The 15368-nt window shown below is 39.4% G+C and overlaps 1 protein-coding gene across 1 annotated transcript; it reads left to right on the top strand.

Annotated features, from left to right (window-relative positions):
* The first annotated feature begins 7785 nt into the window (after positions 1-7785).
* Positions 7786-14420, top strand: LOC148017982 (subtilisin-like protease SBT4.14). The gene is made up of 11 exons (XM_087661534.1): positions 7786-8037; positions 8152-8249; positions 8961-9058; positions 9370-9513; positions 9659-9770; positions 10493-11021; positions 11801-11892; positions 11993-12217; positions 12589-12700; positions 12950-13166; positions 13764-14420. Exons 1-11 carry the CDS (start codon positions 7786-7788, stop codon positions 14321-14323), a joined length of 2439 nt encoding a protein of 812 aa, XP_087517660.1. The 3' UTR covers positions 14324-14420.
* The last annotated feature ends 948 nt before the right edge of the window (positions 14421-15368 follow it).

Raw genomic sequence — 15368 nt, forward strand, 5'->3', positions numbered from 1 at the left:
GGAGCACAAAGTAGCTGCAAGTGGTCATCAGCACTTGACTGTGGCCAAAGCGCCTCCATCTTGCCTACCACCTTCAAATCCATTCGTACCCCTATAGTGTCTCTCTTTTCTATAATGTGGTCCCATAGTACGCTACCCACATTCTTGAAAATATGCATGAGATCTAACAAGTGGTTGATCTATAAGTGGGTCTAATATGGCAACTCGTAGAAAACTGAGAAATGTCGCATTCCGTTTGGATGTAACTCTGTGTGGACCATTTTTTGCTCATACCAGCTTTGGGCATTCATTCGTGTTGGAGGTCGTCTAAGAAAACCTTCCCTCAGTTCATGACCCTCCGAAGAAAGTGGCATGTCCTTGATATACCATCTTCTTCATGGTTTGTGACCTTTGGGATTCTAACTGTGGCCCACACAATGGACATACATGATAACCTGAGGTAACCAAACCTATCCCAACACATCTATCCAACAAATACAAACTTGAATGAGCTATGATAGATATGACCAACGAGAACGGAAGCCTAATACCTGAGCACTCCCCGAATCCTGAAAAGTCATGCATGGTTCACATGAGAATGGCTCGAATATTGGCGGACCGTCGACCATCGCACTTGCTCATCCTTAGATCTCGGCAAAGCCTGGAAAGGTAGAGTCAATGTGGCTCCATACACATAAATCCGTTGATATTCGTTGAACTCCATTTGTGGATCTATTATGCGCATACCACGTTGTCGTGCTGCTATGTGCACACTCTGTAAAAAAATCTAGAGTGTGGTTTCCCTTTAGATTTAGAGAGTCAATGCCACTTTAGGCATTAGTGTTAGTGTCCATGGTTCAAAATATTAGGATTTTTTGGATAAGTTTTTAGTCAACTTTTGATATTCTAGATATTATCTCTTGTAAAAATCCATAAAAACTATAGACAACTTCTAGATTAGGATGACATGTAAAATAAAGCATGTAGCTTTCAGCCAATTTGAGAGGATTTTATGTAAAAAGAGAGATTGATGAAATCGCGCGACACACGATCGTTGTTTTCAAGCAGTGAACGGCACTCTGAAGTGGGAGATGAAGAATGAGTGATCTGGCTGAATTTTGGGCAGGTGTCCTAATATTTAACCCCTCTTTCGGAGCTAATGGAGGCATCATATTGGTGATCTGAGCAACATACATGAAGGTATTATTTTGTACATGTTTTTGTCTATTAGAGTTATATTTTCTTATAATGCTAAAAGAAATTGTCAGGCTTCATCTCTGTTAGTATCCTTCTATATTTTCTAAATTTTTTTAAGGGTATTCTTCTACATCTTCAATCTCTTTGAATCCCTTCTCTTCCTTCTATTCCTCTCCCTAAATCTACATTCACCCTACTGTCTCTTATCTTCAAGAACTTGGCTTGAAACCTTCAACCCTGCATGTTGCGACAACATCGTCAAGCTCGCCATGCTGGATGTATGAAAAACATGTGATGTATACGAGGGATAAGCGGAAAGTATCTAAGAACTTTCTGAGGGATGGTTTGCCCTTGTAAGTCCTATCGATACTTATGAGCACCACACTTTGGACATGTCTCCATAGTCTCATATTCTTCTCGAAATAGTACACGCAATTGTTGACACATGCATGGATGATGTTGTAGTCCATGCCAAGCTTTCGTAAAACATGTCGTGTATCATCACGAGACTTAGGTATGGTATTTGCAAGTGGTAATATATGATACCTGAAAAAAAATCATAAAACACCTTGAAAAAACACAATTTTTTAAAATGATGGTGCCGAAAAGAAATCAATGAAGCATACATAGAAGGTCCCTGAACAACTTGGTCACACTCGCATCGCTCCACCCGTATTTTACTTGCACACTTAGGAGTTCAAGCAGTATCTTCAGGTGAGATACTCGACACCCATCATATAATGGTATGGATGCTTCCTCTCTAAGCGGATCAGATGTCTCAACATCCGTGGGCATCAACGCATGGATCATTGGCTTTATCTCAGGCTCCAAGATTGTAGAAAATTCTGGAAGGCTGCATGTCTCCTCTGGTATTAATGGTATAGATTGGGTAGTACCATTCAAGTGGTGGATTGGCTTAGGCACTCCATCAATCACACGTCCACGAACTCTTCTAATTGGCCGCAAAAGGTGCACTCCTCCTTGGGATGAGACATTACCTCCTTGTAATAAATTGTACGACCACATCCAATGTTTTTGTATATGATATTCAATTAGTTTGTAAATACAATGTATGATTAATATACACTTTTCTTACCATTTCTCAAAATTTGATATCGCTTGATCAATGATCTCTGATTGAAACTCGCCGAAGCCTTGTACGTGTTCCATAGACAATCGACATTTTCGTCTAATTTTCAACTTACATTGAGAGCAAGGACATGGAACACGCTCATTAAGATACGCCTTGTGATCTTGACCAAGAGGAAGCAATGCACTCACCGCAAAGGTCTAAGGATGGATTTCGCGGCTCCTCTTTGCCATGGTGGCTCCTCTTCGCCCTTCGTGCAGTTCCTTCTCTTCTTCGCAAATGGCAGCGGCGGCGATGAGAAGCTCTCCTTCTCCCTCTTTCTCTCCCTCTCCCTCTCAAACACACGATGCAATTAGCTTCCTCTTTCACGCAAAATGCCGCACTCGGGATTTGGCCCGGTTTTTTTCATCTAAGTACCATCACTATTTGCGTTGCTATTTGCGTCACTATTTGTGTTGCATTTGTGATGAAATAGCAACGCAAATAGCCCAATTGCTAATTTGTGTCGAAAATGGCAGTCACTATCCTCTTATATCCTTGTAGTGCTCCAACCTGCCATCTCTCTCCCTTCTAATATGTTACTAATCCTTCCTAATCTATCACTACTTTGTCATGAATCTCTCAATAATCTATCACTAATTGTTCCTAATCAATTTTCCCTCCTCTCTCATCTCTCTATAATCTCTATTACTTCTCTCTAGCCTTCTTTTTCAAGCTCATAATAACCTACTATTGTTGCTCATTAGCAGGCTATAACACAACAAGAAAGTCACTAATCGCTAATCTAAGTTTTCATTTAGGAATATTAATAAAATTGATTTTTACTAACTAGTTAACTTAACAAATAAATTTTCAAAAGCGACAAGGTAGAAGAACTTACTTGGTTAGATAAAGTGTGTGCCGTTTTTGCTTGACAATTATTGCTTTCTTCCAATGTTTTATCTTCTCAACTTCTCTAGTTTTTAGGATAATACAGAATTGGCATTATGTTGAGAAGCTTCCACAGTATATGAGTAACTCAAAATCATAAGTGTGTTCCTCTACTAACGTAACATAAACTGGAAAGTGAGGCTTGAGCCTATGTATGAGCCTTAATAACGAATTGCAGCTATTAAGGGACAGTAGCTCAAATATAAAACCTAACTTTAAATCTACCAAAGTCTCAACATTTAACTTTAAGTTCAAGCCTCACTCCATGTTCTAGTTAAACCCTAGTAAGTGAGCCACTTAAGTTAAAGCCTCACTTCAATTGTGAGTGTGAATCTAGCAAGCGAGACTTGTCCAACCTTGAGGCTCAAATTGAGCCTCATCTTCATGTGCAAGGGTAGAACTAGAAAGTGAGGCTAAATCTTAATATTAGCTAAACCAAAATTAAACTTAATCCTCACGAGATGCAGCCTCCATTGAAGCTGTCTATTTTGAGATTTCTGATTCAATTAGAGAGTTTTCATAGCCAATATTTTTAAGCTTGAAATACTTCTTTCTTTTCATAGGAATGGATTCTAGTGGTTACCTTGGAATCACATGGAGAAGTCTTTACATTGGATACTCTTGAAATTGTAAGTACCATCAAAAGCATCGCTCCTAGAATCAAGGTGGATAAAACTTACAAAATAACTAAGGAAGAAGAAATGAAGTAGTTTGTGGATAGCTATGATATCAATGGAATCTTCAAAGGTGACCTTCATCTCTACCTTTCTCAACACCTAATATGATATATGGAGATATGGGTGTTGTTGTTATTGCCAAAGACAACTTGGATGGGACAGCAATCACATGCCTTACATGCAATATAATATGAGCAAGAGAGATCATAAAAGTAAACAAGTTTTGCTTATCATTGGATACTTTCAATCCAATAGATATGAGTGGTAGTAAATAAGGGGAAAAAAATTTCTATAGTAAATCTAGGATTGAAAATAAATAGCTTCTCGAGTGAAGAAGGTTCACGGGTCAATAGTTTGGAAGACCTAGTGAAAGTGGTGAGGCAAGCAAAGTGGGCCCTATATTTACAAAAGAAGGATCTTCCTGGTAGGGAGACTACAGAAACTCAAGCTAGGAAGGCTTTGGAGAAGAAAGGTAGAGCAATCACAACCAGAGCAAGCTCTTCAAAAGCATAGTGCAAAGGAAGCTGAAGAAAATAATGTGCTTGATGTCCCTCATACAAGTGAAATTGAAGGTGATGCCAAACCACATTTCCCAGAGCAAGAGGTGCAAGTGCTCATGATTAAGAAGAGAAATGAAAAGGATCCCCTAAGTGCAAGTGGTTCAAAAGATCACATTCAAGAAAAGTTATCAAAGATGCAAAAATCCAAGAGTGCAAGTGCTCCAAAAGATAAAGTCCAAGAAAAGTTATCAAAAAGACAAAGAGCTAAAGAGCCAAAGAGCCAAAGAGCCAAGAGTTCAAGTGGTTCAAAATATGCTAAGGTTTCAGATGAGTTAGTAGCAGTGGACGCTTCAAATCAAGATAACGAGGCAATGACTTTCTTAGAAATCAGGTAGGTTTATTATCCTTTCATTGTAGAGGATGTCTTCTCTCTACATTGACCTGATGAGATGTTTCCTTGCTCCTTCAAACTATGTGTATAGATTATTAAATGTGGGTTGGGTTAAGATTCTAACACTAAATTTTATTGAAGACACAAAGCAAGATGATATTTTGGCAATATTGACTCTCTTTGATCGTGCTAGTAAACTTTCCCTTTACAAACTTGCCATAGAAGATATACCTAAGGTTGACTATTGGATAATCTCTAGTTAGCACTCCATTAGTGATAAAAATGGTTATAAAATGCGAATTTTCCAAAGGTGACTCCTCAATTGTGTCATCAAGTTAGTTATAGGAGATTTAAGATAATTCTCAACTATCCTCCCAAGATCAGACAAGGAATCTTCAAAGATGCAAACATATATGTTGCCAAGTCAATGCAAAAGGAGCGCTTTCTCAATTAGTTGATGCAAGCACGAGCACAATTGAATGCAAACGATCGTCCTTCTAAACTTCCACCTAGTGTCAACCAAATAAGAGAGACTTCCAATCTCTGAATTTACTATTTTGGTTCTTTGCTAGATCTTAGAAACACACATGTACATGTTTTCTTACTCATCTTAATGTGTGCAATAAAGCAATCTTTGCAAGCATGAATACTAGGCTCTCTTCAACTAATCTTAAATGTAAAGAAAGTGATGAAGCTCACCTCCATATGCTAGTTTAATCCTAGAAAGTGAGTCTCAATATTAAGTTTGAACCTCGTTTCTCTATGGTGTTGTAACATTAGCCAATGAGCATCAAACTCAAGTTTGAGACTCACTTCCATGCCCTAGTGTGCACTAACAATTGATCATAAAAACCATAGATGCATGTTTATCATACCATTTTATAGTGAATAACATGAGATGTTCAACTTGAAACCCTACAAGGATGAATGCTAACCGTTGTTATACTGATCTATAATTGGAAGTGATTTGTACTTTTCAAATCTATAGGCCTTTGTGGTGACCATAGAGCACACATTGCAAAAGGGATTTATAAAAAGTGATTAGCATTTCCTTTAAGGAGCTATTAGACAATCAACAAAGGTGCATTATAAATTTGGTGTGATACACAGACAAAAAGGTGATGCATAGATAGTTGGAACAATTGAGATTGCACCTATGGTTTTTTTTGTAGGAAAGATTGAGAAATTTGAGATCACTGATAAAGTGGTGACACAGAAGGTTGAGATTGCACTTATGGTTTTTTTTGTAAGAAAGATTGAGAAATTTGAGACCATTAATAAAGTGGTGACACAGAAGTGTCTATTTCAGGCTTTTAGAGTCAAAATCAATACTTAGGATATATAAGCCTTATTGATGGCCTCATTATAGGATTTTTTCCAAAACACAACTACATTCTTGAGATATATTATAGTGGGGTTGTGTTGGAGCAAAGCTTACGAAAGAAATGACGTGTATTGCTCTTTGCAAAGATGATTTTGAAGCCATGGCTTTAAAATCAAAATGCTCTACCCTTGTAGATAGCAACCCTTTCTTGCAAGAGTGGTGTGGTGCAAGTGGAGCTCTTACAAAGCCCAAAGTAAAGCTAGATGAGGCAAAAAAAGAAGATCTTGACAATCTTGAGATTGATGAATAGCCAAGTAGAGAGGATGAGGTTAAGTATGATGTAGGTGATAATGAAGGTGACATGCATGATAAGAGAGAAATTGGAGATGCTGAAGATACTAGAGATGATGTGGATAATGAGAATGTAGAGAATGAATCTCAAGATAGTAGCAACCATACTAGAGCTTCTAGGGACTGTACAAATTCTAGGAAAGGTGGAGCTATGGTTACTATAGAACTTGTGGATGCTAGGAGTATCAAGGTTGCTAGGAATGTTGAAATTTTTGGGAATACAAGGGTCAAATATGCTTTCCAAGAGTGAGAAAGGTTGCAAAGTTCCCTCTCATCCTAGGATGTAGAAGAAGATCTTATCAAAACAAGCTTACTAGATAATATCATCATGTATCTTCTTTAAAGTCTAGCTAATAAATTAAGTCTATAGTAGATTGAATGCTAAGTTGGCTTGCTCACTTTCATTTTGGTTCTTGTTACGTTAATTGAATTCTTGTTGTTCCATACATCCTAATAGCTAATACTAGGCTAATCCATGTGGGAATCCATAGTGAGTCATAACCCTTCTTAACCAAACGCTTACAAAATGCTCAAACTTGAATTTGAACGCTTCAGATTTAGTTCTTTTGAACTTCACCCATACACTTTAGCTATCTAGAGCTAAAAAACCCCAACCTCTTTAAACCTAGTGCATGTCTATGATGCTCAAGCTTGGGTTTGTCGAGCCTCACAACCATATTCTACTATTAGCACTAGCAAGTGAGATCTCAATGTAATGTATAATTCCTCCAAGTAATAGCTAATAGAGTCTTATTGTGCCTCACAGAAAAAGACAACAAAAGAGAGGAGAGAGGCAATACCCCTCAAATAGAACAACAAGTGCCACCTAGTGGAGAAATGGGGTGCCATGATAGTGATGCTAGAATTAATGAAGAAGAGGTGGGGGAGATTGAACACACATGTGAACTTGCTCCACAAGCATCTCCAAAACCTTCAATTGATTTAAGTAGAGAGACTGAGAACATACCTCTAAAGAGAGTTGGTGTAGATCGTATTGAGAATAAGGATAAAGGTAGTGAAGACCTTTAACAACAGACTTGTGTGACCAACGAGATACAGGAAGAAATTGGCAAAGGGAGAGAAAAAGCTGCATATGAGATAACGAAAGAAGACAAACAGCTCTAAGGAAGGGAGCAACTGGTAAAAGTCTCAAGTTACGGGAGCTTCAGCTCGGCTGTCACTCCTTTCTGCCTAAGCCAATTAGCTGTTTTCTTAATATATATGGTTTTTAACGCATTCAAGTGTCGCGTAAGTATGTTTTTTTTCGAGTTAAGCATATGACAATGGATGCCGGCATTGGTTGTCTACATACTTGTGATGGATGTGCAAACGTATATTGATAATGGATGCCGGCAGAGGGTCCTGGTGATCGTCGCCCTCCACAATCATTACAAGTAGCTAAACCTGATGATCATATAAAGCAGTACGTGGGTGGAACCCCTTCTAGCGCATCCATTACGATGGGTAATCTCAGTGTCTCAGTTCTGATTGGACTTGCGATGATGCTGCGATTACACCACTTGATAGCGTCGGCCAGCTTCGTATTCCCGCAGACTGCCGGACTACCAGAAACTGGCGATATAAAAGACATGAACAAGGTTCACTTTATATGCAACATGAAGTAGCAAATTGATCATTGAAGCCGGGGAGATGGGCTGATCTCATAATACTGTGTAATTGGATTGAAATGTCTTGTTTCTTTCTTAATTCAGCTCCATATCGTGTACCTGGGAGGTGTGCCTCGAGGGTATACGAGCGAAGCTGAGATTAGAGAGTCGCACATCAAATTGCTCTCCTCTGTCAAGCCGAGGTAACTAGCACATCCAATTGCTCTCATCTGTCCAGACGAGCCCATTTTCTAAGGCCAGAGCCGAGGTAGCTAGCCCATCTAAGACCAACATGAGAGTATCACGCATGCATGGACAACTCACGGACAGGAAGTTTTAGACATTCTTCTGTACATGAACCTTCATGTCCTAAATTACGTTTATATACATCTCTCTCCGTTCTTTAGACTTCAGAAACTTGGGACACATCACGAGATTGTGCAAGGGAGCTAACACATACCTAGTTTGTTGTAGAGGAACATCAAGAATAATTCCCCTCCATGCTGATGATCCTCGTACTCCATTGCAACAGCCTACGTGTGGAGTGGCCTCCTTTTCCCAGAAGCTCTTAATGTTAATAATTCTACATGGGGCTTCTCCAATGGAAAATCACTACAACTTCTTGCCTTGAAATGCATATTCTTGTTATAACATACTAGCACATGCCATTGCACCTTATATAAGAGCACCAATTTTGCCTCAACTTTTTAAAGTTCATAGACTTGCCAAATCCTTTTAGGAAGCATATGCACATCCAGTATAGGACATATCAATCTCTAGGTTTAGGGTGAACTTTTCAAAGGGTTTTCCTCATAACGAAAGGTTTTCTAGGACTATATTTGCATCCAAAGCACCTAGCTATGATGTTGAAGGTGTGAGCTGAACTTTACTAAGGATTGATTTAATCCTTGCAGGGAAGATGTCGCTCGTGCATCCCACGTGGTTAGTTACACCAAAAGCTTCAATGGATTTGCTGCAATCCTTTCTCTAAAGGAAGTCAAAACCTTGAGAGGTGATTAACTACTTATTTGTTTCATTGAGAACTTTCAATATTCTTAACAATCTTAGAACATAGATCACAAGAATCTTTTTATTGAATAAACGTATGAGCTATTATGTACAATAACGATCAAATTATCCTTCAAAACATGCAAAATAAATCATTTACAAGCATTGTCACTCATCATCTTTCAAATGTATTAGACATTTGGGATTTTAATATCTCAAACTTAATCATATAACCTTTTAATGCAACTATATAAATTTTTTACCTTGTATGAGTGCTTTAGACATGCTAATGTTTTTCATTTTTTCTCCATATAGAGACAAAAGGTGTTATTTCTGTTTTTGAAAGCAAAATTAAGCATCTCTTAACTACAAGATCATGGGACTTTGTGGGCCTCACATCTACAAGTCCAAGAAATGCAACCGGGGAGAGTAATGTTATTGTGGGCATTATTGACTCAGGTGACCTCTCTTATGAGTTTATTAGAATACGTCATTACTACGCATCATAGAAGGAATATCTACTTATGAGCATTTGATTAGAAGATAAAGAAACATTCAAAGTAGACCTACACAAGTATTAGTGATCATAATGAGTTTTGTGTAGGGGTATGGCCTGAAAATCCAATGTTCAATGACACTCATTTTGGACCCATCCCAAGAAGTTGGAAAGGGGAATGTGTGGCAGGAGTTCAATTCACCCCAGCAAATTGTAACAAGTGAGTTCCAAAAAATGAAGGCCATGAATGTGGTAATAACATCTATAGTTATATAGGGGTAGACCTCAACAAAATTTACTTTGAGGACATTATGCAATTTGACTCCCATTTATTATAATATGCTCTTGTTGAATGAATTTATAAACAAAATAGTTTTTGACAATGAATATTCTACTAAGCACAAAGCCTCGATGAAAAGATCCACCTTTCTTTAGGTAAAGGAGGCAATAAGATGACACCCCCCAAAAGGCAAAAGGCAGCACATCCTAATTTACTAACAATTTAGCAGAACAGCTACACACTTTAAGGCCATTTGAAGCTAGCATATTATCATAGATTGTTATGTATGCTATACAAGTTTAATATCAGTCCAACGCTAAAACAATGTAAATGTCTGTACAGCTCTATGAATTTTTAATACAATAAAATGCTCATTTGTCACTCTATTAGCTGCCCCTTTGTTGTTGACGTAATGAGGAGAGAAAATGGATTGCCCATTATGTGCATTTTGATGGGCATCTAAAATGACCTTATATGAGCACATCGACCCTACAAAGATCACAAGAGGTTCTAGAAAAATCACCACTACAATGTCCATTGTGAATTATGGCAATATCATAGGATAGTAAACACTATAGAGGCAAAACGAGAGGGAGAGCCACCCCTTTTTCCCATATGGGCAAGTGTTTGAAGACTTGTTTGTGTAATTTATGGCTGTGCAGGAAAGTGATAGGAGCAAAGTATTTCTACAAAGGGATAGAGGCGGCGGGGCTGGTTTTAGGCGACACGGAAGTAAAGTCGGCAAGGGACACGGACGGCCATGGAAGCCACACGAGCTCGACGGCGGCGGGGGCGGTGGCGACGGGGGCGAGCCTGTATGGGCTAGCGGAGGGGAACGCGCGAGGGGGGGTGCCTGGGGCGAGGGTGGCCATCTACAAGGTGTGCTGGCTGGGGGGCTTCTGTAATGACGCCGATATCCTGTCGGCCTTCGACGAGGCCCTACATGACGGCGTCCACCTGCTCTCCCTCTCCATCGGCGGCCTCATCCCGCACGACTACTCCGTCGACACCATCGCCATCGCCGCCTTCCACGCCACCCAGCAGGGCGTCCTAGTCTCTTGCGCCGCCGGCAATGCCCACCCCAGCTTCCCTGCCGTCAACATTGCCCCCTGGATCCTCACCGTCGCTGCCTCCTCCATCGACCGCAGCTTCTTCGCCCCCGTCCTCCTCGGCAACAACCGCACCATCACGGTCCGTTTAACCTTTCCTTTCATGCCTCACTTGCATTATCTTCCACACTCATCATGCATGCACGAGTTTAGTCACTATACCTCACCTTCGATATCATATTTCCAACACGTTCCAACTAATTCAGCTTAACGCAATAATCCTATCGTCGACATATTCAAATCAATGTAGATCACTATCATTAGCCTTATATCATATTCTCAACACATTCTACAAACTCATTTAGGTTCACATCACTAATCAAGCAAAAAGAAACAAAGGCCTCGTGATGTCTTTATTGTTGTCACTACTAATTTTTCAGTAAAACATTTGGAGAGTGATACATAAAAATTAGATGTAAATTAAACTTGCTAACTTCCGTTGGGAAATCCAAGAAGTTTCCATAAATTCCTCCTTACCTATGAACTAGAAGCAATCTATTGCTCCATAATCCACCAAAACAATCCTTACAATATCTTGATCACATAAGCCTCGTTCAATACCGCATGCTTATCTTACTTGGGTAAAACAATATACGTGACTAGGTGATACTCCTAGAGTGCATCATATATGCCCTAAATCATTAGTGATGCACCGAATAGCAACTTTGTACAGATGCATTTATTTACACATCTAAAAACATGGGAATAAAGCATGTACTACAATTGTAGCTAATTAACCTTTTCAAGAGACCAGTTTCTTTAGCACCTAATATTTTCATACAATATTTCATAACTTGAAAATCAAGCTTTCTTGAGAGCTTTTGTATGCATTCCTACTCTAATCTTCAACTATTTTTGTAGGGCACATGTCTCAATACATACACAGAGGATAAATGGTTCCCCTTGATATCCGGAGCAAATGGGGACTTTGAAAATTCCACTTATGACCTTAGGTAAACATTGGAGTTAAACATCTCACATTGTCATGTGAATTGAATGTAAGCAATGTTTAACTAATGATTTCTAAAACTACTTTGTCTTTTCATCCAATAGCTTTTGTGACGTTGGAGTATTGGACCCTCATAAGGTGAAGGGAAAAATAGTTTATTGTGAGGAAGGAGGTAATGGAAATGTCGATGAAAGTGTGCGAAAAGCAAAAGGTGTAGGTCTCATCTATTCAATTGAGGACCCTTCTGTGGCATTCACTCTTTTGGTGCCAACAAGTATTGTTGGTACATCAGAGGGAGCACTTGTTGCAAGTTATATAAATGAGACCAGGTAAGGATACTCTATAACATGGGTGACTCATAGATTTTACTCATGTATTTTTTAAAAATGATGAGATTTTGGAAAGCATCCTAATGGTAAAGAATTAGTAGACAAGAACCATTACATTTTCCGTCTTGGGTGCATTCAAAATTTCTTATCATGTTTGATTAAGCCTTAAGTGGCATATTGGAAACCCACACTTGAAAGAAAAATGAGGGCATGTCACTAGAAGTGCATGTGGTGGTATGGATGAATTGCCAATTTCCTACAATTGACCTAAAGCTATTTGTTTGAGTTTTCTATAATAGTTGATTTATTGTACTTAGAAAGCCCTTACATCCTAATATGACCTCATCATGTCATATATTATATGTCTGTAGGAATCCCACCGCCAAGATTTTACCTTGTGAGGCCTCCTTTAATGTGTCAGCCCCAACTACAGCATATTTTTCATCAAGGGGTCCTAATATCATCTCGCCTGACATTATGAAGGTATGGTGATTTGAATAAGTGGTGAAGTCACGAAATGGTTTTCAACTATGATGTAGTAATCCAACACTAATATAGTTCGAAGTATGCTACATCTTGATAGCTCTAAAAATAAGCAAAAAGGGATACCCCAAATGCACTACCATTAGGTGTTTAGTCTATAACTTATATAAAAAGAAAACAAGTTGAAATATTGATTTGCACATATCTTTATAAGATAACATGAAACCAATTGTTCAAAACTTTTTGTAGCCTGATATAGCTGCACCTGGAGTGGACATCTTAGCAGCATGGTCCTTGAAGGATACTATTACAGATAATTTAGATTTGGACAATCGCTTCTCCATGTTTAACATTATTTCTGGTACATCCATGGCAACACCACATGCTGCTGGAGCGGCAGCATACGTGAAGTCTTTTCACCCAGAATGGAGTCCGGCAGCTGTTAAGTCAGCACTTATGACCACAGGTTTTGATCTTTACAACAGATTTCATAAGAAAAGTTCTCTCTAAATCAAAATGAAAACCTAATCTCATGTAGAAAAAATCCACATAAGGTTTTTCAGTTAACATGCTAATAATTTTCAAGGGCACATGGATGCTTAAATAGAACAACAATCGCATGTTGTGAACCTAAGAAGAAGTTTCAAAATTACAATCTATTGATCTCACACAATCAAAAGTGAAGAAAGTTTGTAAGTCAACCACTACATGACGACATGAAGGTAAATAACTAGAACTATAAAGAATTAAATATCATTGTATGGGTATCATCTTATAGTCTTAGAGGAGGGAAAGTTTTATTAAATTATTGGAAAGACATGTTTGTTGTTGTTGTTTGTTTTGGTGATATATATACCATGTACATGGTCATGATGTGCATCCTCTACTAGAGTCACATATTAACAACTGTGCATGACCCCATGAGCAAGCTGATTAAGCGAGTGTGCTCTTTTATTTGTAATTTCTTTCAGTCTAAGGTTGAGGGAAAGGTATATTTATTTAAGGATTGAAATGAACTGTAACCGTTTGATAAATTCGCTGTCGTTTTGTTTTATCGGCACAGCAAAACCATTCGATCCCAGCCTGCACCACAATGAGGACATGGAGTTCGGGTATGGGGCGGGACAGATCAATCCGACGGCTGCGATCGACCCAGGGCTGGTGTACGACGCGGGGTGGCTAGACTATGCATTGTATCTCTGCACGCACGGGTACAACTCCAGCCAGCTGGCGGTGATCACGGGCGTCGACAGCGTCCGCTGCCCGGCATCGGACGGTAGCGATGCTCCCGCCAGCCTCAACTACCCCGCCGTCGTCGCCGCCTACCCCATCGACCTCAAGAACTCCTGGTACACCACCACGCGCACGGTCACCTACGTGGCCACGCCATCCAATGCCACCTCTACCACCTTCGCGGCCACTCTGCAGGCGCCACCTGGCATGGACGTCCAACTGTCCACCTCCCAGCTCACCTTCACGTCTGCCGGCCAGCAGCAGTCGTTCCAAGTGTCCGTGAGAGCCCCCGGCCTTGGCTCCGTCACCACCTTGTCGGCGTCCCTCGTCTGGTCCAGTGCCTCCCACTCCGTGCGCACCCCCGTCTTGGCCTACCTTTTGTCTGATTAAAAACGTCCATATCGCACTCCTTCGACATGGCCACATGCAGTTATAATGCTCCACCATGTCTTTTTGTCCGAATAACCATCTTTGCCTCATGCCATGGGAAGAGCCATATAGAAATATTTCAGGCTCAATTTCCAATTGACCCAATTCCCAATTATCACGTAAAAGCATAGAGTTAATTAGTCTTGAAGGTCATGGCCTAGGTGCCCACACTCGGTTGAAGCACTCTAGCACCTATCTTCACATGGTGTGCTCTAAGGACTTGCCCACTTCAACACTTTCTTCAATAGAGTCACTATGGAGAAGGGTTCACACTGGATCAAGGAGTGTTGTTCATTCCACTTGTCATGTACCCTATCTACACACATGAAAAACGGTAGTGGTTGTCATGTATCCTATCTACACATGAAAAATTTGACTAGTTATTGCCCACTCTTTCATCTAATATTTACAGGGGAGTTGGACAATTCAATTTGTGTCTCTTACCCCCCCAAAAAAAGCATGCTTCTAGATTAAATGGAAATAACTTTTTCTGCAAAAGTTAATAATTGTTTTTTAGGACTATTCATTGGGATTAATATAGTCCAATCATTCACAAGGCTAGTTTGCTTAATATCGACCATAACACTCATAAGAGAGGTCTAGTCAATATCAAGGGAGGTTTGTTAAAAATATAAATTTGTTTAGCAACTAATGGTCAAACTCCATTTGATAGATTTTATAGGTTTTATACTATCACTAAGCAAATGGGTCAATCAATGTAGAAGATAACAATATGGCTATTAAGAAAAGTGAAAGAGCTAACAAAAGAGAGTTTTTAATATTTCTAGGCCGAATGAAAAATATACATTCTTTCATCATATTATTGTTAAATGAAATCTGAAATCAAGTGAATAATAGCTTGTTCTAGGCATGAGCTTGGGATTGTTGAACAAAATATCCGTCTGTATACACACAAGTTTAGATTATTGAGCACAAAAATTGCACCTACCTTGATATCTCTAGTGGTTTAATAAAATGTCAAAAATAAAGCAATAGCAACCTCTCT

Source organism: Lygodium microphyllum, chromosome 21, assembly GCF_053477565.2.
Source record: "Lygodium microphyllum isolate KBCC chromosome 21, Lygodium_microphyllum_v1.1.10, whole genome shotgun sequence".
Classification (NCBI taxonomy): Eukaryota; Viridiplantae; Streptophyta; class Polypodiopsida; order Schizaeales; family Lygodiaceae; genus Lygodium; species Lygodium microphyllum.